Source organism: Aspergillus lentulus (genome assembly GCF_001445615.1).
Source record: "Aspergillus lentulus DNA, contig: Alt08, strain: IFM 54703, whole genome shotgun sequence".
NCBI lineage: Eukaryota > Fungi > Ascomycota > Eurotiomycetes > Eurotiales > Aspergillaceae > Aspergillus > Aspergillus lentulus.
In genome coordinates, this window is record NW_028322118.1 from 2521983 (window position 1) to 2544756 (window position 22774).

The 22774-nt window shown below is 50.3% G+C and overlaps 7 protein-coding genes across 7 annotated transcripts; 4 read left to right on the plus strand and 3 right to left on the minus strand.

Annotated features, from left to right (window-relative positions):
- Nucleotides 1-1201: 1201 nt before the first annotated feature.
- ALT_4075 (RING-H2 finger protein) lies at nt 1202-2952 on the minus strand (the record flags this gene model as incomplete). The annotated part of the gene is made up of 4 exons (XM_033556665.2): nt 1202-1556; nt 1607-2168; nt 2223-2622; nt 2674-2952. 4 exons carry the CDS (start codon nt 2950-2952, stop codon nt 1202-1204), a joined length of 1596 nt encoding a protein of 531 aa, XP_033412556.1.
- A 5706-nt stretch (nt 2953-8658) lies between these two features.
- On the plus strand, nt 8659-10652 carry ALT_4076 (uncharacterized protein; the record flags this gene model as incomplete). Its single annotated transcript, XM_033556664.1, has 3 exons — nt 8659-9069; nt 9137-9752; nt 9808-10652. 3 exons carry the CDS (start codon nt 8659-8661, stop codon nt 10650-10652), a joined length of 1872 nt encoding a protein of 623 aa, XP_033412555.1.
- Nucleotides 10653-11468: 816 nt separating this feature from the next.
- On the plus strand, nt 11469-12677 carry ALT_4077 (phytanoyl-CoA dioxygenase family protein; the record flags this gene model as incomplete). The annotated part of the gene is made up of 1 exon (XM_033556663.2): nt 11469-12677. The coding sequence occupies one exon, from the start codon at nt 11469-11471 to the stop codon at nt 12675-12677; it is 1209 nt and encodes a 402-aa protein (XP_033412554.2).
- Nucleotides 12678-13183: 506 nt separating this feature from the next.
- On the minus strand, nt 13184-14014 carry ALT_4078 (uncharacterized protein; the record flags this gene model as incomplete). The annotated part of the gene is made up of 1 exon (XM_033556662.2): nt 13184-14014. The coding sequence occupies one exon, from the start codon at nt 14012-14014 to the stop codon at nt 13184-13186; it is 831 nt and encodes a 276-aa protein (XP_033412553.2).
- Nucleotides 14015-15595: 1581 nt separating this feature from the next.
- On the minus strand, nt 15596-16888 carry udpA (UDP-N-acetylglucosamine 1-carboxyvinyltransferase family protein; the record flags this gene model as incomplete). The annotated part of the gene is made up of 1 exon (XM_033556660.2): nt 15596-16888. One exon carries the CDS (start codon nt 16886-16888, stop codon nt 15596-15598), a length of 1293 nt encoding a protein of 430 aa, XP_033412551.2.
- Nucleotides 16889-17013: 125 nt separating this feature from the next.
- ALT_4080 (putative UDP-N-acetylmuramate dehydrogenase) lies at nt 17014-18177 on the plus strand (the record flags this gene model as incomplete). Its single annotated transcript, XM_033556659.2, has 1 exon — nt 17014-18177. The coding sequence occupies one exon, from the start codon at nt 17014-17016 to the stop codon at nt 18175-18177; it is 1164 nt and encodes a 387-aa protein (XP_033412550.2).
- A 1627-nt stretch (nt 18178-19804) lies between these two features.
- On the plus strand, nt 19805-22657 carry ALT_4081 (serine/threonine protein kinase; the record flags this gene model as incomplete). Its single annotated transcript, XM_033556658.2, has 1 exon — nt 19805-22657. One exon carries the CDS (start codon nt 19805-19807, stop codon nt 22655-22657), a length of 2853 nt encoding a protein of 950 aa, XP_033412549.2.
- Between the last annotated feature and the right edge of the window lie 117 nt (nt 22658-22774).

The window sequence follows — 22774 nt, forward strand, 5'->3', positions numbered from 1 at the left end:
AGTACCTTAGTAGTTATCTACTGTAAAGAGCACATGATAACAATTAACAATGTACAACAACCATGCAGCTTTAGCCGTCCGTAGTCATAATCCTGACTTCTTGACCTGAAGATAACCTATTACTATTGTTGTTTCCCAAATATTACGGAATACGTAGTATATTCTACGAGTCCAGAGTCCAGAGCCTTAATAAGGCTAAATGTGTCCATCATCATACTTGCGACAATAATTAACCGGGCTCCCCGTAAATTTTCTGGGCCAAGAAAAGGTCAGGGACCCGGCGGAGTTACCCCGAACAATCTCAAACAGTTACAAAGCACCAGAGGTAGATGCGCGATTAAATTTCGGTTCTGGCCCGGCATCCACTCCGCGATTCCGAGTAGGTACCGCTACGTACACAATGACTTTCCCAGGTAGTGTTTGTGATTCTACGGAGTAATAGTACATGCATTCTTTCCCGGGGTATGTGTGAACTCGTCGGGTAATTCGGTATTCGGGCGGCGGCAGTTGCTTAGAATTCTCAAATATAGGTAGTCATTCAGGCTACTCAAAAAAGAGAATGGAGGCAAATACAGACCCCTGCCTTATGACTGTAGAATTCGGCCTTCATGCCGAATCACAACGCGAAGAAAAGAAGAAATCAGCAGCATCGTGGATTTGTGGCCCGCCATGAATCCACCGTCCCCGTCCAATTTCCCCACGGGGTGGACTATTTCCGAATGAGGAAATTCTGTCGAAGCCGTCGCCGGATTCCGGAAACCCTTTTGAGTCGCAATGATACTAACACAGATGGTATGTATGCATTCATTCTTGTGAGTCACGTACATATATGTATAAAGAAGTGAAACCATGCCAAATGCAAAAGATTTTTTTGAGGCCGCGGAACCCAAGACTCCAGTCTCCAAAAAACGCCCTGTATCACCCATTTCCGAACCATAACTGTAACCATAACCATAACCATGACCATATACTCATCAATCATCCAGACGAAATGAGAAGGGAGCAGTATCCAATAAATCTCGGCGGACCAAGCCACACCTTGCCTTCGTGGTACCCCAAATAAAAATTGAAATATAACACAGAAGAATAAATCGTAGATGACTGAACGTCTTCTATACTGAGGCGATGAGTGAGATTGTAGATCGAAATCGATCGGTTGGCATTGAAGTCGCATCGCCGGGTGACACTGTCCGCAGCGAATCTATGATTGCGCCGTAGCCTCGACTCCATGTGTGCGTGTTCGTATACGGAATCGCTCGCGTAGCCGTGCCGTCAGTCGATTGCGTCGGCGCTCTGCCTCTTCGTTGCTAGCGTCCCGGCTGGCTTCCTCCCGTACGCTTCGGAGCGCAGCAAGTCTTTCCTCCACGGTGGCATCGCGCATCCGGCGCGCATTCAGGGTGCCATGCAGATAGGAAGATATCCGGCGATGTTGACGACTGGAAGTAGCGTCTGCTGCTGGTGCAGTCGCGTTGTCTTGAGATGTATTGTTGTTGTTGTTGCCACCCTCACCCTGCTCGTGCTCTTCCTCGGCCTGTGGCGGATTGAGGTCGATCCGGCTAATGATACGTCAGCTTTTATATCCGAGCGATAATGACATAAAACATACCATAAGGGGCAAGTGCCAGAGACGTTGACCAGCCAAGGATCAATACATTCCGGGTGAAATTGATGGTTGCAGGGTAACACGCGAAGGTCCTGACCCTTGATGAAGTCATCCGTGCAAATTGGACAGGAAAAGTTTGGATGTTCATTCGGTGATTCAGCATCTGTCGCGGGTATCGGTGTGCCTCGCCGTTCGGAGTCGGTTTCAGCCTTGGTGGTTTCGGTTTCATCGTTCCGCTGGCCACCAGTTACAGATGGAGGGGATCCATCGGCAGTCGGTGCCTCTCGACGCTCAGTGACCCCTTCCTCCTCGGTCCCGAGGGACATCTCCACATCACCCTTGACGGGGTCTGTCTTGGGGTCAGAATTATCCCCAAATTTGACGATGGGAATCGTATCCAGCATCGCCCTTGCTATCCCTCGCGCTCGACTTTGTCGAGGCCGCCCCGCCGTATATCGGGGGCCATAACGTTCCGGATGACGATGGGCCCGGATGGCCCCGGTAATAATGATCGCTAAGAAAAGCGCAGTAATAATGCCAGTGATGCTGTACAGGATGATCATGGCTATATTTCAGTTGGTTAGGAGGACAGTAGCTTCATGGAAGGAGAGAAACGCACCAGTGTTGGGGCTGTCCGTTGACCCATCCGGGGTCGACGGGGTGACTGTCCCCACGAAGGACATGTTGTAGACAATGCTGAGAGAGCCGTTCCCGTTCTGCTTACTGAGTTGAACACTAAGCGACTCGGCAAAGGCTGGGTTCAAAAGGGTAAAAACGTTGGTATATAGGCCGGCGGCGTCGTTGTTCACAGTATAGTTGCAATGGGAAGCAGAAGTGCTGTACAGAAGAACCGCAGATGCCTTCTCTTGCGCTGTAAGAAGATTTGATACCGTTGCACTGGCATCCAAATTGCCTGGGTACAGAGACGTGTCGCAGCTGACAAAGGCAATATCGCCTGTACTCAAACCGAGCGAGTTGTATGCGCCAACATCCACGGGATTCCCAGTGACATTGAACCTCTATGATATCATTAGTCCCATGTGACTTCTATCTCTGAATATATAACTCACCTGAAGGTCAGTACCGTTTAAATTGACCAGATGTTGGGTCAGAGGTGCGACAATAGCGTGCGACGGAACGGTGTATTGATTGCTCTGCAGATGGAACCTCTTTTGGTTGGTGAACGACAGATCCGCAGAGCTATTCGACGGCAGTACGGTACAGCCAGCCGAAGACGCTGTCGCTCGAACGGTGGACGAGAGAGCAAGGAAGATAATAAAAAGAAAAAGAGACGAAGAGAAAGAAGAAAAGGAAGAAGGATACACAGAGGGTATTTGTCTGGGTTCCATTATTGAAAAGGATCAGCCCGGATCGATGGGGGATTTCCCCACGGTGACGAGGCTTACGGAAACAGCGGAGGGCAGTCAACTATGGGGGTGCACAGAATATCATTAGTCACGGATCCTGTACTCCGTGCAGTAATCCACAACGCGAAAAGCAGCCGGAAAAAGAGGGCCAGATTAAAAAGGAAAAAGGAAAAAAGAAAAATAAGAGGAAAACAGGAAGGTAAAACGACTATCAATGATGGAACAGCCTCTTTCCACGGCGGGGTTGATCCCTTACCAACGGCGACTACAAATCCTAATGCAGGCGACCGAAGGGATAGCCGAATTATTTCAAATAATAATGCACGACCATTCAACATAGAAAAGGGCGTAATGACGGGGCGGGAAGGATTGGATTGGATATGGGAAATAAGAAGCCGAGAAAAATCAGAAAAGGTAAAAAGGAAGGGAGCAATTGAGGGAAGAAGAGCGCTTGAAACCCGAACGTTGTAGCGACAACGGGGCGGATCTGACTATCTAACGCCTCCCAGTACTCCGTACCAGTCTTCAGTTTCACTTTCAAGCATCAATCAGCTTGTCAATGGGGCACAACAGGAGTGGGCCCTCACAAGTGATTGACAGCCAGCGGTTGACTAGCGTGAGATGTGCAGGTCAAACACTTGGGTACTTAATTGATGATTTGTGTCTTGTGCTGGCCAAAGTGTGACGATGCTGATGGACAGCAACTGGCGATCAGCGAGTATTCCCAGCCTTTCCGGCACGATCGGAAAAGGATCCCCCTCCAGGGGATTAAAGTGTGAGATGAGAGGGGCTATGCATCCATCCTTGGCTCTGTTGTGACGGTCCCAAAAGTAGGCCAGACCGTAAGATGGGCGCAGCTATGAAATGATGGATAGATTGAGGATGGCAGTAAGGATTCAGGAGGATATTGAAGGAAGGTGGAAGCGTGCTAGTATTACACAGGAGCAAGAAGGACGCTAACTATTGTAGGTACAGTATCCAACCCTTCATAATGACTGTCGAGGCCAGGATTGAAAGAGTTACAAGATTCCGTTAGACTTCCAAATCCTGGGGGAGACAAAGAAGGACAAGACCAACCATCGAAGCTAAGATAAAGGATCATCCTCAGCATCGCGTGCGATCTTATCCAGCCGTCTCTCTAGGGGCTGTGCTCCCAATAGATCCAATGGATAATGCACAGCGCTGCTTTTTTGACTTTTCAGCCACTCTTGAGGATATTATCGCTCCTCAGCAGGATTCCACTCTCAACAATCTAGCCACAGGGCTACCTAGCACGCAGAGTACTTGGGTGCTTCTCGCATCCAAACACGAAAAAGGCAGGTGTCCTAGCTGTCTTCTGAATCCAATCATTGCGATGATCTCTCTGGTGCGGGGCTTGCTAACGTCGATCCATGGGATGAGGGGACCGCGCTGGCGTAGGCCGGAGAAGAGATGAATCATTATTGCAGTTGATGATGATCTTATTAGACTTTTCCCCTCCAGGTTCCAAGGTGAAATGATCTATCTAGCGTCGTCCTTTTTGATTTCCAATAAGGGCGAGAAGATATTCCGATACTCCGCCGAGATGGCAGTCGACTGCTAACTGGCGAGCCAAGTCGGCATATTGTACTGGTAGCAGCAGGTCGGCAAGATGATGAAAAGCATCTGATCATCAGCAGCCATGCAATCATTGCATCATCGCTGGATATAACTCGGCTCTCGATTTGCTGGCCATTGAAGCAGAGTAGATCTCAACCATGGAGACTGTTCTCGTTCACATGGGTTTAATTAATAATTACATTGTCATTAACATTGACGTTTGACGTTGATTGAAGCAAACCACATGATGCTTATTGTTGACTATCAATTGTCCATTCCGATCCCATAATTCTACCTTCATGCTCCTTTTCTTAACTATTTTCTTAGGTTGCTTTTGCACTTGGTTGATGCAGCGCATTCGAAGAGTTTCTTGCAAAGAAATTCGGCCCTGCCGAGATCATGAGTACTTATGTTGATGGACACCTCGCAAATCTCCGGTGATTCTCCGACTATCCATGATCATCTCCGGAATCGGACAAGTACTTGACCAATCCTTATCGTATCGTTTTGCACTACTTATCGTAGAAGTAGGCTGGAGGTAGCGTCGTAATCATATTCGGTCGAGAAGAGTCCTAGACCGCTTATGTCATAGGCTATCAGCATCATGTGTGCCTCATATTATTTGTTGATGTTGCACTTGGCTGTGTAGATTTGCTGTCACCCATCACCGAGATAACGTCTCTGTTTGCGCGCCCGGTGAGGATTGTCCAGCGGGCTCAAGCGCCTTACCACTGGTAGCGAAGAGCCTGAAATGGCTCAGACTCTCCAGCACTTTGTCGTCGTAGTAATGATGCTATGGACACACTTAATCCGAAGTGGTCTTATATGGACCTAACGGGGTTACTACCTTATTGGCCATGTTATCGGCTCCATCTTTCGCATACATATACTGTGTATGTTACGCTTCGCTCCAGGATCCACTCTCCATTTCTTACAAGACCGTCAAAATGCAGGTCAAGTCCAACTTCATCATTATGTGCCTGAAAATAATGGCAGCAAGACAAATATCCTACCATCTCAAATGCCATGGGTTACACTGCATTGAATGAATTTCGTGGCCCCTAGAACCTAATGCGACTAGTCCAAACTACAGACTCCAGACTTCGCGTTCTTTCTCCTGATGGAGTCCCAGTATGTTTTCTTGGCTGCACTAAGAAGGGAATGCTATCTCGACTTACGATGTTGGTTACTCATGTCCTGGACGGTGTATTGGACTGAGTATGACTGTGTATGCAGTGTGATTGCGACGCATACGATACCGATCTGAGATACCTACACCTGACGCTAGACAAGCTCCTAGACAGGCGCCTCAGAATATTTTGAGCTGGTCGACGGAGAGTGCGAATGCACACCCAGAAAGCTGAGCACGGTGAACGAAATTGCGGTGTGTTGGTATAGCTTCTTAGAGAAAGACTTTGGTGTCTCAATCTATAGCTCATGCAGACGACAGGACTCCTGAACGACTTGACCAATGGAAAGATCTCGGGGATAGCAGCGATCGACACACTCGTCTTCATCTTGGCGTGACTAGGCAGATAAATCGATCTTGAAACCAGGTTTCGAAAGCCACCATGCATGTCCATGCATATGGCAAATGAAGCATCTGCATAGAGTTGACATGTCTGGCAGTCGCTATCAGGGGAAGATATTGGATTCATATATCCAATGCAAGAGCCTGGAACTAGGTAAGGTACTAGGCGCGGTTGATTTTGAGTTGGGATCTTTTGATATGGAACAATCCATAATTCAGAAGTGTTGCGCAAACTTCATGTGTGACAGTAAGTAATCCTGTATATTCAGGGATTCCAACTCTAGGCCCCAGAATGACACATTTGATGATATTTGACCCGCAAACTCCTGGCGGTTCTATCCGATCAAAAAGAGCTAAGAAGCAGATAGCCCTGTGGCTCCACGGAGGTCGTTGGTGATTGGTGGAACGAGATGGGTCGCGTCTCTTTGACAGCAACACTTGGTCCGTGTACTCCAAACCAGAAAAAGAAAAGAGTGAAGGACAATGATCTGGATGGCCAGTCGCGTCGTCTGGGATTATGCGTGGCAACAGAAAGCAGACGTCTGAAGTGACATGAGCCTCCGTCTGGTGGGTTTACGAGCCATCGTCTGTGGGTTCTTGATGCGCCAAGGTCGCTATCAAACTTAAATCCAAGCACAATACCATCCTCTCAGTTCTGCTGAACGGATCAATGGTTGCATTGGTTGGTCCATGGAGGTGTCATTGCACATTCCTGTTGATCCGCGGGGATTGCGTACAGATTCTGAGGAAGCGCAGCAGGAATGTGGCAGACCGATGACTACCTGCACCTGAGTACCTAGTACCTACAACCCAGATACCGACCGTGAAAAACCGGATGAGATCTGACTCGGCATGTCCAAGCGATAATGCACATCGAACAAAGAAGTAACTGTGGCTCACGGGGTTCGATGAATTGGGCCATCTGACAGTGACCGGCAGTAAGACTGTCTTTGACCTACCTTAGACATGGTCTGTCTTGACAAGCGATAGCCCTAATTGAATGAGCCATTTCTTGCAGCCCTGATTTGGCTGGTGACAGTGTCAGATGCCAGACAGTAGACAGATATACCTTTCGGTGCCAAACTCTAAAAGAAATTCTGGTATGCCAATCTTCCAAGAATGGAGCTAGAAGATAGGGGTAAAGAAGGGGAAGTCAAAACATGTCCGTCTAACTTGACCAAAGAGGAAGTGGCAGTACATATCTGGATGTTTCTTTGACATTCTGAAATAACGGAGGGGCGTTGCGAGTATTCTTCTCCGCGGACTCTCTGACGACGGAAACAAACCCTTAGATATACGTAGTTATAGATGTAGTCAACAGCGACATCAAAAACCGATCAGTTCATGGTTACCTATCCAGAAAGGAAAGTTCATCAGGGATCGATACCAACGACCAGGATACCTCTGCTGTAAAAGATGACACCGGATGAGGCAGCACCAGCCATGACCCATCACAACACGCCGAAAGCCCAAATTTAGCAGCGGCGCGTCCCATAGGCTAAGAAGGCCTGGATTATCTTATCCGCTGCCTGTCCCCGCTTCTATTCGAGGCCTCGACCATCCACATGCCCATTGCCCGTGTCAGCAGCTCCCTTGATTGGCTGAAGGTGGTCCAGAAGGCGTGGGAGGTTCCCTGCTGAGAGCCTGAATGAGGTGGATTTCTCTGTTTGGCCTAGAGTCGAGGCCTTGAATCGACCCAGAGGATGGCTTATCCTCCTTGTGGCCGTAGGTTCAGTACCTTAATACTCCCACAGGCATGATTGTTAGTGTTGCTTGCATTAAAGAGATCTTGAAAGGAAATTTCACTCTAAAAGAAAAATGAAATAGGCGGGCAAAAGGCAAAAAAGAAAAGAAAGGAAAAGAAAAAATCAAAGGAAAAAGGAACTAAAATTCAAAACTTCACGTCTCGTACTCTTAGGTACTCTTTCCTTGGTGATGCTGTATTTTCTCTCCATTATTATTCCCCTCTTTCTCTCTCCTCTTTTCCCTTTTCTACCTACTAAGTGACTCTACTTACGGAGTACCTACTTACTATCAGTCCCCCTCCTTGTCCGACCTTTTGACCGCAGCAACTTAGGAAGAGAGGTCTCAATCATCTGCTTGGCGGGTCGTTCCGTTGCAAAAAAGTGCACAACATGCAATTGCCATAGATAATCATGATTCTTACTGGTGATCCTCAACCATCATAATCAAAGTACCTTAGGCAACCCCGACAGTCCACCATAATATAGCAGAACGTTCCGGAACAAGACTTACAGACTCATAAACCCCAGGTGTTTGATGGATCGGCGACAGGACAGTTGAGAACGCATTCACTTGATTGATTCTTTGGCTTCTGACATGAACACTTCGCTCTCCTCGACGAGACCGTCCCCTCGTCTTCCTTTTCGGACATCCACCAGCTCGGAGTCGCCATCTCAATCCGGTGATTCCGCATCAGTATGACATCTCTAGCCGCTTCTTCTGTTTCTGAGGCTTCTAAGTCTCCCCAAAACAATCAAATGGCTATCAATCTGTGGGAGAAACGATTTGAGAAGAGACATTTTTCTTCGTAAGTTTCCTCATATCCGTCCTTTCACATGTTGGACACCACGTCGGCTGGACGGTTGTCATCATCATCATATCGCCTTGCAACATTCCAGAGCCGAATTTCTAATCCACTGGCCCTCAGGGACCCCGTAATTGCAAAACTCGACGTTGAATGCAATGAATTGGCTCAGACCTGGAAAAAGTTTCAGGAACATCTGCCGCAGCAAGATCAGGTCGGCTTCGACGAACGCCTTCAAGAGTTCCGCGATGTCTCGGCCATGATAGGCAATGTGCAGAACGTCTGGATGTCTACCCCACGCCAGCGCGTGTTTAACCGTTCCATGGCACTCTGTGATCAGTTCATCTCTTCTGTCCATCTGCATTTAGTGCTGCTGTCAGCCCTTCCTAGAAACGAAGCTTACATTGCTCTATTCCACGGTGTTTTGCAGTCAGTCATCAAAGTAAGGTTTTTGTACCAGACTTTCTCGTTTCTTTGAGTAAGAGTGACTGATCAACGAGATGCAATAGGCTTCTGCCGATTACCCAAGAGTCATTGAAGGTCTTCTCGAAATCCTGCTCCAGATCAATGATTTCGTTCGCCTTCCAGCGGGAGACCATGATCTCTCATCGAACAGAGAACTAGTCCTATCTATTGCAAACTTCTACGCTCTCATCTTCCTCTTGCTGGGAGAGTTTATGGATTGGTACGTCAGAAAGGCCAAGTGTCGGTTGCTGGACAGTCCTAGTCTGGACCCTTATCTGGATTTCGAGCATTTGCTACGCAGTATTCGACAATGTGCCAAAGATATCAGCCGCATGCTCACCAACGAGATGGATCTTGATACCGTGGACTGCGTTGGGGAAAACAGCACATTTCAATACCCCGATTTTTCCTTGTGGGAACAAGCTCGACTGAAGCAGATCGGCTTGCAAAAATCGGATCGCCGGTTCGCCGCACAGAACGCTCTCACTCGTCAGTTGATTTGGGAAATCCAGCATGATGCGTCCGCGCGTGCCCAAATGGCTGCCAAGAGAGATGCCCTGCTCTCACAGTTGTTGGACTGTGCCAGACAAAGTCTCCGCCCGGTCAGCCAACAAAACAGTGGTATTACATGCTGGACGACGGTTGCGACGCGCGACTTGGGTATGTATCATTGCTGAAACTTCCTTAGATAAAGCTAATATGTTTCTATTAAAAGATGATTCACGATTTAATTGGTCTCGCGGCCCGAAACGCAAGTACACCCGAACCGATCTTCAGTTCTCTTCCCGGCATCTCCAGGACTTCTTCAATGCTAGCGACCAAGTGGCCAACTTCGAATCCGGCGTGGATGTTATCGCTGAAGATAGTGTGCTACAATCCTTACAACAGTGGGCGACAAACACTCATTCGCAGATGCTCGCTGTGGGCGAATCTCCATCCACCACCTTTCCCAACACTGTTGCCCTTTTCTCTGCTTGTTTCGCCACTTTTGCTCGACAGGCACGGCTTCCGGTCATTTCCCACTTTTGCTCCATCCCGACTCAGTCTACAGACGGTTTGACATTGTTCCAACAAGGTTTTATTGCCCTCGCTTACAGTCTGATACGGCAACTTATCGATTACCTCCCGCCGGTTGTGGAGAGCCACGAGGCCTGTGATTTGTGCCTGGAGCGTTTTACATCCTTGAATGGCACCCTTGGCTCGTGGAAAACGGTCCTCTCGCTTATCGATGCGCTTTTGCACTATGCACCACCACTGCTGGTCTGCGTGATTAATGGTCTCGATAAGCTCCAAGACGAATCCACCGATGCCTATATCCGGGATCTGGTGCGCACTTTGATGATCCATACCAGACATCGGGTGGACGATACGGCAGACGGTTCTTGGAACCAAAAGGTGCTCCTCAAGGTTCTCTTTACCGTGGCTGATCGGCCCAGTTCTCTAGTGGAAACGATGTCGGAGAATCAGCTCATTCTGAGCGAGCCAAAGGGAGCAGACGAGCCGATCCCGACAGATGCCACCCCAGCCTCGGGCGTCGGAGTGGTCATGATGAATGCATGAACGTGACGTATATTGATGAGATGACGTTTAATCTGATGGATAGCATTTTCTTCTTCTGGTTCTCCGTTCAGGTGCAAATTCGGGTCGTCAGCATAGACTTTTGCTCAGGCTGGGTTTGGTTTGGCCATGATATTTAGCGACGCTCATGCCGGTGCGGCAGCTTTCTTTTCTCTTGTGTATTGATTCCTAGTGATGTCTTAGTCACTCCTCTTTCATACTGACTCTCGGGGGGGTAATGTCTCATTTTTCAGTTGCTGTCTCAAATTTTGCCGTATGGGGAAGGTCGGGACTTGGAACGGTGACATCGTCAATGTTGAACTCATACCCTGCTGTGAATCTCGTTTCTCGGGTTAGGCATCTGCAAAGTCCCTGTACATCTGTAATAATACGGTCCATGAAGAATAGGAGCTCATGAGAAAGTACGTCCAGTTGTGACTGTCGGAAAGTGGTTTCCATGTAGAACCATCCACCGTGCGTCGAATTGAGCCTAAATGGATAATATTGACATATATTTGATGAAACGACTAGCGAATGAAGTGAACCTTACTTCGGAGTTATATGACCAACATACAAGGTAAGATGCGGAGGTCAAATTCCGCTTGATTCAAGTTCATCAGTATACGCACCAGAGCAGGTTGTAAGAGTGGTCATCATCTGTGGAGTCCAGCTCCATATGTTCCCCACAGTTTTTCTGCATCATGATCCGATCCTCGGAATTCAGAACGGAGGCAGAGACTATTTAAACAGTTCGACAACATCGCGCAGTGTTGCGCACTCAGACTACCTGTTGGGACATCTGCTACGACACTCTCCGAGATGAACAGAAACCATTCGGCCACCAGTCGACTGTTCGAGACGACTTCTCGATTAGAAGATTTCAAAGCGATATGCAGCCAGACCACTGACAAAGCCTCTTACCCTCTATCCTCAGGCATTGAGAAGAACATCCCCATCTACGATATAACCGCCCTTGACCACCTCAACGGGGAACTCACCACCAATCTCCAAAACGAATGGCACCACGCCCTCAACACCGGGCCCGGCATCGTCGTGCTTAAGGGCATGTACCACCCAACCCGCCACGGCCCAACCCTGACAGCCACCACCGAGGCCTTCACCCACATCATCGCTCAAGAGCGCCTCACCGCAACAAAGAAAGGCGACCACTTCGCCGCCAGCGGCAAAAACGACCGCATCTGGAACTCCTTCAGCAAGCACGCCCTCCTGGACCCCCGCTCTTTTGTAGCGTACTACTCCAACCCCTGGCTGCGCCTCATCGCCGAGGCCTGGCTGGGCCCCGCCTACCGCGTCACAGCCCAAGTCAACATCGTCAAACCCGGCGGCGCCGCCCAGGAATCCCACCGCGACTACCACCTCGGCTTTCAGGACGCCGCCGCCACCGCCCGCTTCCCGCGCACCCTGCACCTCGCCTCGCAGTATCTCACGCTGCAGGGGGCCGTCGCGCACAGCGACATGCCGACGTGCAGTGGGCCCACGCGCTTTCTCCCCTTCAGCCAGTGCTATGAGCCAGGGTACCTCGCGTGGCGGAGGGAAGAGTTCCGGGCGTTCTTCCGGGAGAACTACGTCGCGCTGCCGCTGGAGCTGGGGGACGGGGTGTTTTTCAACCCGGCGGTGTTTCATGCGGCGGGGGCGAATGAGATGGCTCCTGAGGACGGGCCTGACGGGGGTTTCCAGCGCAAGGCGAACCTGTTGCAGATTAGTTGTGCGTTTGGGAAGACGATGGAGAGTATTGATACGGTGCCGATTGTGGAGAGGTGTTGGGGGGATATGCTGCGGCGGTGGGAGGAGGCGGGGGGACGGCTGGATGCGGAGCTTGAGGCGCTGGTGATGGCTGTTGCGGATGGGTATCCGTTTCCGACGAATCTGGACAGGAGGCCGCCGGCTCCGAGTGGGATGGCGCCGGAGAGTGAGCAGGAGATTGTCCTGAGAGGGTTGAAGGAGGGGTGGGGGGTGGATAGGGTGGTGGAGGAGTTGAAGCAGATGAAGAGGGATTCCAGTGCTTGATTTGTTGCTGGATAGGTAGCCTAGGCTCTAGGAGATAGAGGAGCTTTGAAGAACGAGTTGGCGAACCACATAGAAGCAATGGTCACTTGAAGCATTCTGGGGCCGAGAGAAGGTACGTCTGATACATCAAGAGCATATTGGAAATCAGGTAGTATTGATCATAAGCCCATGATATTCTCCTATTTCCTATGCTATTATTGATGGTGATGACTTCATTCGTAAGAGACAAAGACGTCAAAGTAATTTGCTATTCCTGATGACGAAAGAAGCCAGCGTTAAATACATTCTCTCCAACCTCGAAGCTGACTGATCGACCCATGCTTCTCCAAGGCGATACCTTCAAGTCATCCGCCGTGTTGTATTCACCATAAGCATGTGCATCATCAAGATCTCTCAATATGGACCAAACAAAGAACAACTATTTGACACTGAAATGTCAGCTAAAGGATACTCCAAGGTTCAATGCATAGCTCACCTCTTGAAAACACCGTATGGACTTCTCACACCTAATCAAGACCAGCAGGATGCTCGAAGACCACGCGAGGCCGACGACCGGTGTCTCCACGAAAGAGCTTTTTGCCTCTCACCCCTTCCAGCAAGGTCCTGTCATCCGGGTTGCGCAGGATCCTGTCTGGATCGCCAACAAAGCGGAGGGTACTGAGATTTCGAAGAGCCAGTATGTGGTGAAATCCCCAAAGAATATCCAAAATAAGCTCATTCGGCAGAACAGGACGAGCAATGCTGATGAACTTTTCCCCGAACTCAAGTCTCTCCTCGCTGACGAACAGGATGATCTCCAGAATATCGACGTGCTTCATGAACCGGAGAAACACAGACACCCATTTCAGAGTAGGTCTCTCCTCGATAGTACAAGGGTAGTTAAGAGGTGGGAGCTCGAACGACAGCCGACGGACAAACTGCTCTCGACGCGGGCCAATATTGCACAGAAAGCTGGTGGGCAAGCCCAGACGTCCGTTCTTCGGGAAGCAGAAGAATGTCTCCGAGTAGAAGAGGGGCATCGCTTCTTTGTATACGTCTTTGCTGACGCTGAGGATGGCTAGGAATTCTTGGGGTGTGTAGCGGTACTCGTGGAGACGATGCTGGTCTTCTTGCGAGCGGTATTCGTTCGGAGCTCCTCTGTAGACGGAGGCATGGGGTTTGGCTGGATGGATGTACACCTCAAAGGCTTTGCAGGGGGGAGTCTCTGTGTTTTCACTGAGCCTGAATTCACTGACTCTGGCTCTCGCGTGGGGATAGATGAAGAACACGCGCCGGTAGATCTCAAGGCGCAGTTCACATGGGATCTGAAACAGGATAGAAGTAGTTGAGTCTGTCATATTGATGACTTCCACAACTTGATCTTTGATCGATGTAATTCAGTCAAAGGAGAGAGGTTTTAGAGAGGGGGTCATGGAAAGTGCTGGAGGTTATATAGCTAAAGATATAATAAGTGACGTTGATTCACTCGCGACTGTTTATCGCTGTTTTCCGTTATAACATAAGGATATTCACTTTTCTCTCATTACGCGAGAAACAGAAACAAGGAAAAGACAGAAGAAATCTGTCTTCCTACATTCACTATTGTCTTGATCTTGCCTCACCTCCTCCGATGTTTTCCACTTTTGAAGAACAACATGATAATCAATTCACCTATCTACTGCTTTTAGTCGATACTGCTTCTGAGACCATTGCAAGGCACTTACTGTCTTCAACTTCGGTCTTTCATCCTTTGTCCTTCGAGGTAGGTCTCTTTCGGTTTCGAGCCAGACACACCTAAACTCGTACCGTCGTTTGTAAGTTGTTTATTTGTTTCTCTGACAGACTTCGAAGCATGTCGAGCTAACTGCTGATGGTATATTAGCCTCGAACATCGAACCGGATGATAAACCAGGCTTGCTCAGTCAACAGCAGTTATAGCAGTCTGATAATCATCATCCATCCCAAGGTACGACCTTACCAGGGTCTACATCGGCGCGGCCCATCCCAACACCACATTGGACGGGCTCCCGCGCGCCTCGATACGACAAAACCTGACTCTTCCAGCTTGGCAACGAACCTACTGATGCATGTCCACAATTTGGATGAACTGGTTTGTGATATGGACTATCCTAGACCTAGACCGGAATGGGAATGTGCTTATGCTTAATTAAACAGGTTCTGAGAGCCAATCGGCTTCGCGAATGTTGGGATTAAGCGCTGTCAACCTGTCAAGGCAGAATCCAGCAGGGTTTATTGTACTAAGGAGTGTCTTTGGATTCTATTTCAGAGGACATGCTCGACAGGGGACGAGACCAATCGGCTCAATTACATGCGGGCTTAAGCGCTGCAATGCCACAGCGGGAATAACGGGAGAAAGCAGGGTCTGCCGCTCTATGTCTAAACTTGGATGGCTGATTGAGATATAGTACGCACTGGAAAGCATAAATAGTCGCACATCTGCCCCGAATTCATGCCATCAAGCTCAAAACTCCAAGTTATCAACATCAACATGCAAATCTCCAGTCTCGTCTCTCTTACCCTTCTTTCTCCCCTTGCAACCGGAGCGGTCATCCATTCCGATTTCGCGAAGCGCGAGTCCGTCGACTGCCAGAAGATCCAGGTTGCTCTCAGCCAGGCGGGTGCATACTATCGAGGTAGACTGAGCGGGTACTACGGACAAGCATATGTATGTATATCCATTGAGAGGGTCACGAGAAAGTAGTTACTAATTTCATTTGCAAATGAAGATCACCTTTGCCAATAATCTCCATGCACTTGAGAATCTAGGCAGTCGGACGATACGTCAATGCTATGATATGGCATCCCCTTAGGCCTTTGATCTTTTTAGCATGAGTGTTTACTATACTGTTATATTTGTCCATATACTCTGCATGTACATATAAATAGCTGTTATCTGGTTAATACCGAGGCTGTTAAGGCTAATTCGGACCGGCAATTGATCCTGCGGCCTCAGTGTTGAAGACTACTCCTATGCTACTCAACTTGTCCCCCAACCGTTCATACCCGCGATCTACATGCTCCAATCCTTGAATAACTGAGACACCTTCCGCAGCTATCGCAGCTATCACCAGAGAGGCTCCTGCCCGGAGATCTGTCGCTGCCACGGCACGTGCAACGAGTCTTTCAACGCCGTGAATTACGGCATTCTTTCCTACAAGCTGTATCTTCGCCCCCATGGCCAGTAGACCCGCTACATGGTTGAATCGTCGCTCAAAGACCGTTTCGTGTATTCGGCTGACGCCCTGTGAGATGGACAGTAACGTCATGAGCTGCGGTTGAAGATCGGAAGGAAAAGCCGGGTACGGTCCCGTCATGATATCTATGGCTTTGGGGTTGCTGGCTTTGATGATCATGATGATGGCTGGTGTCTCGATGGTGATATGGGCCCCAACAGCGCGGAGTTTCTGAATCAGTACGGCCTGGTGGTCTTCGCGGCACCCGTGGATCCGAAGTGGGTTGCCAGCCATAGCTCCCAGAATAAGAAATGTCCCGCCTTCGATCCGGTCATCCATAAGTCGGTAGTTGTATGGACGGAGTGGGATATCCCTTCCATGAATTTCTAGATGCTCTGTGCCCTCGCCGTGGATGACCATCCCCATGCTGATGAGACAGCGGCACAGATCCACCACCTCGGGTTCTCGCGCGGCGTTGTGGATGTGCGTGATGCCTCTGGCCCGACATGCTGCCAGCATCAGGTTCATGGTCCCAGTGACGGTGGGTGTACGTAGCTGAAGAACTGTGCCCTGCAGCCCGGTACACGGAACTCGAGCCTCAATCGCCATCTGCGTGAGTGTGATGCATGCGCCGAGTTTCTCAAGGCCGCTGATATGCTCGTCGATTGGACGTTTGCCGATCGTGCAACCACCTGGGAGTGAGATCTTTACATGCCCGAAACGGGTCAAAAGGGGTCCCAGAGCGAGGATCGAGGCCCGGAGTGGCCGTGTCAAGCTGGCGGGTAACTCCCGGTTTTCCATATGCGCCGTGTCAATCCGCAGGGAGTTAGACCTCCAGACGACGCTTCCACCGAGGTACCGGAGGATGCTAGCGAAATTCTCAATGTCCGTCAGCCCGGGGGCTCTTTCCAGCGTGCTTTCCCCCAAGGTGAGGATTGACGCTGCCATGATTGGTAGTCCTGCATTCTTGGAACCAGAGATGTATACATCGCCGACAACGTCACGGCCTCCTTCAATGCTAATGAGATTATGCGCCATTCCTGAAATCTTGTAGAGAAAATGCTGTGTCGCTCAATTCACCTTTTAAATCCAACCAGGCGGTGAAGTCCTGCAGCTGTCGTGCAGACTGCAGTGCAGAGCCCTCACATGGCGGTCCAATAGCAATGGGCTACTGTCATCAATCTTCGGCTGAAGTGGCTCACGCCGTTTGGAAGGATCACATCGAATCATCCCTTTTTATGAACCATTATTTTGACATGGTCCTGCCTACCTGGACCTCACCCAAGCCAGTTCTGCACAATGACCAGATGGAGGAATATGTTGACCTGCTACCGTACAACACTTTTCATATTGCATCGACAGCTCGATACTTTGTTCGTGTACAGCATTCGGCTCAAATAGAGGCATTGGTGCAGTCACCCATATTTCAGACTCGACCCCATTTCGTCCTGGGTGGTGGTAGTAATATTCTATTCGCCAATGATACGTACGAGGGCATCGTGCTGAAAAACGAAATCAGCGGGATAGAAACTGTCTCTCAGGACGAGAAGCACACGACACTTCGTGTCGGTGGTGGGGTCGCTTGGACAGCACTTGTCTCGTACTGCCTCGATCATGGTCTCGGGGGACTTGAAAATCTGGCCCTCATCCCAGGCACGGTTGGCGCAGCACCGATACAGAATATCGGGGCGTACGGTGTGGAACTCAGCGATGTGCTGGAAAGTCTGTGCGCAATCGACTTGATTACTGGAGCCAGACGACAGCTGTCCAATGCCGAATGCCAGTTCGGCTATAGGGACAGTGCGTTTAAACATACTTTACAAGATGTCTTCATCGCCAGTGTTACATTGAAACTCACCAATCCTGGTAGCCATCGACTGAACACGACATATGGCTCAATTCGACGCATTCTGGAAAATTGGGGAGTGCAAGTCCCCACGGTCCAGTCGGTTGCAGATGCTGTGTGTCTGCTACGCAGGAGCAAGTTGCCTGATCCAGAGTTGCTCGGAAATGCGGGCAGTTTCTTCAAGAACGCAGTCGTCGACCAGCTTGCGTACGACGCTCTGCAGACTATTCACCCCGCGATCCCTGTGTTTTCGAGAGCAAATGGTTTGAAAGTGATCCCAGCAGCTTGGCTAATTGAGAAATGCGGCTGGAAGGGCAGAAAAATCGGCTGCGTGGGAGTTTATGGCCAGCATGCTCTCGTCATAGTGAACTACGGCAGCGTGAATTGCTTTCATGTCCTGGAGTTTGCCAGGCGAATTCGGGAGGACGTTATGGACCGATTCAGCATATGGCTGGAGTTCGAAGTAAGGATCGTCACATAAGTTCCGATGAGCAAGAAGTCAGTTGGCCCAGACTGAAGTATGAGACCCATAAAGAGTGGATGACAAGCGATCCGTGGTTGCGGGGAAAACGTGACGAAATCCAGATGATCTTGACAGATTACTTGGAATTGAGCAGGCAGAATACCTCTCTATGTGTCCACAGCAAGAGTGAAAATGATGCAACGGCAATTGAAGCGATTCCTCTGTATACGTGCATCCGGATGGATGCGATCGTCTCTATATATCTATCTACATCTAAGGCTTGTACCAAGACCTCACTGAGACACTGACAGTCAGACTCGACTGTTAGACTATCGAGTGATTCGAATCTACCAGAGTCACGGACCTTCCACAATCCATACTGAAGAATGTCAGTGTGTCCAGTCTAGAAACTGAGCAGACTTTTACTAGGACTCAGCTAAGACGATGATGAAACGGTGGCTTGTCGGGCTTGTCCGCTTGAGACTATTACGATACCAGAATACCTTAACGTATCTGTCCACTGAGGAACCCAATGAAAGTCGACACTGTGGGTGGCACTAAACCCTAGCGACCAATAGCCACTTGCTTCTGTTTGCCCTGCAACTCTGATTGATTGATTCATTTTCCTGATGGTTTGTTCGATTTGATTTGTATCTACTTAGAAGGCTGCAACCTGAAGAGCTCTCCCACTCATACGGGTCTAGCTTCTACTTAAGTATGTACCGTACCTCTGGCATATCTTCTGTATTAGGATGTTCCTGATCATTGCTGAGGAACCACATTCATGGTGAATGGGAATGTAACCACGCGCAAGAATGCTGGTCTCCTAGAAACGCGTCGATAATCTGACCGTCAAAATCGGCTGGAAATCCCTGCACCGATGAAAATAGTATGATGTGATGATTGACCCACTGCCTCGACGACTGATCTGTGGCGTTCTGTTCCTGGAATGGTGAAACATTGCCCCAATAGAATTTTACTTCTCTTCCTCCAGTGAGCTATTGTCCATGGTTGATGCCTTGGTGGAATATTTTATTATTAGACTGATCCATTCTATGGGTTATTGCCTCAGGCCTGTTTTTCTTTCTTCCTCATTCCGTTCCTCCATCGAATCTCTTCTCTCCTCAGCTCAGTTCTGTTTCGTTTCTTTTTCTTCGATCTGATCTTCATCGCATTAGATCATACTGACCTCTCGTTCTCCATCTGGCCACTAACTCCAGTCTGTCTTTCCCAATCGCTCAATCGCATTCTCTCTTCTTCTTCTTGTCTTTCTTGCTTCGCTTGGTCCGGCCCACCACTCCACTGTCCCCGCACGACGTCGGCCTCTGGTTCTTTCGCTTGTGTCGAGTCTACGTATTTGGTCAATCCTTGGAGGCGTGGATTCAAACGGCCTCGCGCCTAATCAGATCGCTTTTCTCTGGATCGACGAGTCGATCGCGGGTGATAATAGCTCGCTTGGCTTGTTGCAAAACCCAGGCACTGGTTCGCTGACCCTTCGCCCCACTCAATTTCCCTTGTCAGGGCTGCAGGTCAGCTTCTAGGCCGTTGCTCGCTTTTCCCTTGGGTTAGTGTCAGACAGTCAAAAGTATAAAGTCAGAGGAATCGTGGTCATTGGACCCGTTTTCTCTCCTTCTCGTTCGTTTCGATGTCCGGTCGACCTGGACTCACGGAGAAGCGCTTGTCGGCCCATCGCTTTCAACCGCTTCCTGATTACTCAAATGATACTATAATGGCCAGTCCACACGACGTTACGATTGATATTCCCCTCACCAATGTCCCTAGTCGCACTCTGACGGGGGCGCGGAGGGGGAGTGCGCACACGGCCACTTCTCCGGCGGCCTATCACCCTCCCGTTGAAGATGTTCACACCAACACCAGCGAGAAGGCTGGTTTGGTCGCCGGCACTGGGCCTGGCCGTCGCAAGAAAACCGTTGACGACGCGACGGGCCGTTCGCTCGAGGAACCCGAGGATGGCACCCTCACGCGGATGGGGAGAATTTACCAGGCCATTCTCAACTTCTCTATCGTTACGAGGTACATTATTTATGTCACCCCGATCGCGCTATTGATCGCTATTCCAATCATTGTGGGAGGCACGGCTGCGCAGGATGCGAGAATTGGCGGCGTGACACTGCCTTGGTTCTTTGCCTGGATTGAGGTTGTCTGGTTGAGTTTGTGGATTTGCAAAATTATCGCTCATTTTCTGCCATACCTGTTTCAGTTCCTCTGTGGAATTGTCAGCCCGGGAACTCGCAAGTATGCTCTCATCCTTCGCGCACTAGAACTGCCCATCGCGACGGTCTTCTGGACCATCGTCTCGTTGGTGACTTTCCTTCCGGTCATGACATATAACCCCGAGAAGAAGCGGACCGGCGATAATTCCACCAAACCCTGGGAGAAATCCGTCAAGAATATCCTGTTCGCTTTGTTTGTCTGTAGCTTGATTCTACTGGCGGAGAAATTCCTGGTCCAGCTCATCTCCATCAGCTACCACCGAAAGCAATTCGACTCGAAGATCAAGGAGTCGAAGCGGAATATTGATCTGATCGGTCAGCTTTACGACGCCTCCCGCAACATGTTCCCCATGTACTGCAAGGAGTTTCGCGAGGAGGATATGATCATTTCCGATTCGCTCTTGACTGCAGCCACCGGGAAGGGACCCGTCCTCTCGCGCTCCAGCTCCTCGATGCCCCTCAAGCTGATTCGCAATGTTGGTCACAACGTTGGTCGATTTGGTGACCGAGTTACTGCCGCCTTTGGTGGTGTCGCCCACGAAATCACCGGCAAGGAAGTGTTTAACCCCACTTCCGTGCGCGGTATTGTCACACAGGCCCTGGAGCGCCGGAAGGCCGCCGAAGCTTTGGCACGCAGAATCTGGATGTCCTTTGTCATTGAGGGCAAGGATGCTCTATACCCCGACGACATCGCCGAGGTCTTGGGAGCCGGCAAGGAGATGATTGCCGAGGAATGTTTCCATATGCTCGATCGCGACGGCAACGGTGATATCAGCTTGGACGAGATGGTTCTGGTTGTCGGGGAGATTGGACGGAACCGCAAGGCCCTCAACAACAGCATGTACGATGTCGACCAGGCCATTCATGTTTTGGATAACCTGCTGCTGACTGTCGCCGGTATTATCTGCGTGCTGGTCTTCATTTCGTTTGTGACAAGCGGTTTCGGCACTGTCATCGCCGCCGGCGCTACTTCTCTTCTGTCTCTCAGTTTCGTATTCGCGACCACCGCCCAGGAAGTCCTGGGCTCGTGCATCTTCCTGTTCGTCAAGCATCCCTTTGACATTGGTGACCGGGTCGAGATTAGCGAAAAGGACTACATAGTCGAGCGCATTTCGCTGCTGTATACCGTCTTCAAATCGGTGACGGATCAGCGCGTGACTCAGGTGCCCAACGTTGTCCTCAACACTCTCTGGGTCGACAACTTCACTCGTTCCAACGCCATGCACGAAACACTCAAGATTCCCGTCAGCTTCGACACTACATTTGCCGACATCCAGCTCCTCCGCGATGAGATGGAAAAATTCGTCCGTGACAAGGAGAACTACCGGGACTTCCAGCCGGATGTCGACCTTGACGTGGTTGGTGTCGGCGACATGGACAAGCTGGAGCTGACCGTCAGCATCCGCCATAAATCCAACTGGGCCAACGAGTCCATCCGTGCCATGCGTCGCTCCAAATTCATGTGTGCCTTGGTTAGCGCCGTGCGCAAGATTCCCATCCGCGCTCCTGGTGCTGCCGCGGAGGACGCCGCAGGCGACAGCGAGAACAAGGACGACAAGGACGACAAGCCCGACGCCGAGAACGCCGAGCAGAACAACATCACGCGGACCGCCTCCGGCCAGCGACGCGCAGCAGCAGCCGGGACGACCGTGGATGCAGCCGCCCAGGAACAGGCTCGATCAACCGGCTTCAGCGCCAGTCAGTCATCCGGCACGCTACAGCGCCGTGGCGGCTCTTCATCCACCGACTCGGGCTACTTGGAACGCTCCAACAGTCGCACCCCGAACGAAGTAGACAACTACCAGACCCCCGCCGCCTCGCCCAACCAGAACCGCCAACTCAGCGTCAACTACGGCAACCTCGGCCGTGAACCATCCACCGGCCGCCGCAAGGCAGGCACCAGTACCACCGACCAGCAACCCGCCCAGCCTTCCCCCACCGCAGGCGGAGTTCCCATCATCGCGGAGCCCGTGCCCCCTCTTCCTCGCCAGCAGCCGCCGGCGGGCGCTACATCACAGGGGCTCCCCTCCGAGTATCCCTCTTATCCCAGCATGTCAAACTACGGAGGTAGTTTCTACGGATCTCATAGCCAGGAGACGGCGTACGATCCGGAGCAGCCGCTCGAGCTCCCGTCGGCGATAGAGCAGTCCGATACTGACTCTTACCGAAGGTTCCCAGGTGGTTCGCCGGGGGTACAACAGCGCTACCCTGACGACCATTCCAGGAATTGGAATCAGTCGCGTCCGCCGTACGGAGGACAATAGTTAGGTTACTGAACCCAAAACGGATGGCGTTGGTGGTATTTTGATTCATTTTTGTACTGGTATGGTATGGGATATGGGTGATGATCTGATGCATATAGTGGGCTGTGAAATCTATGT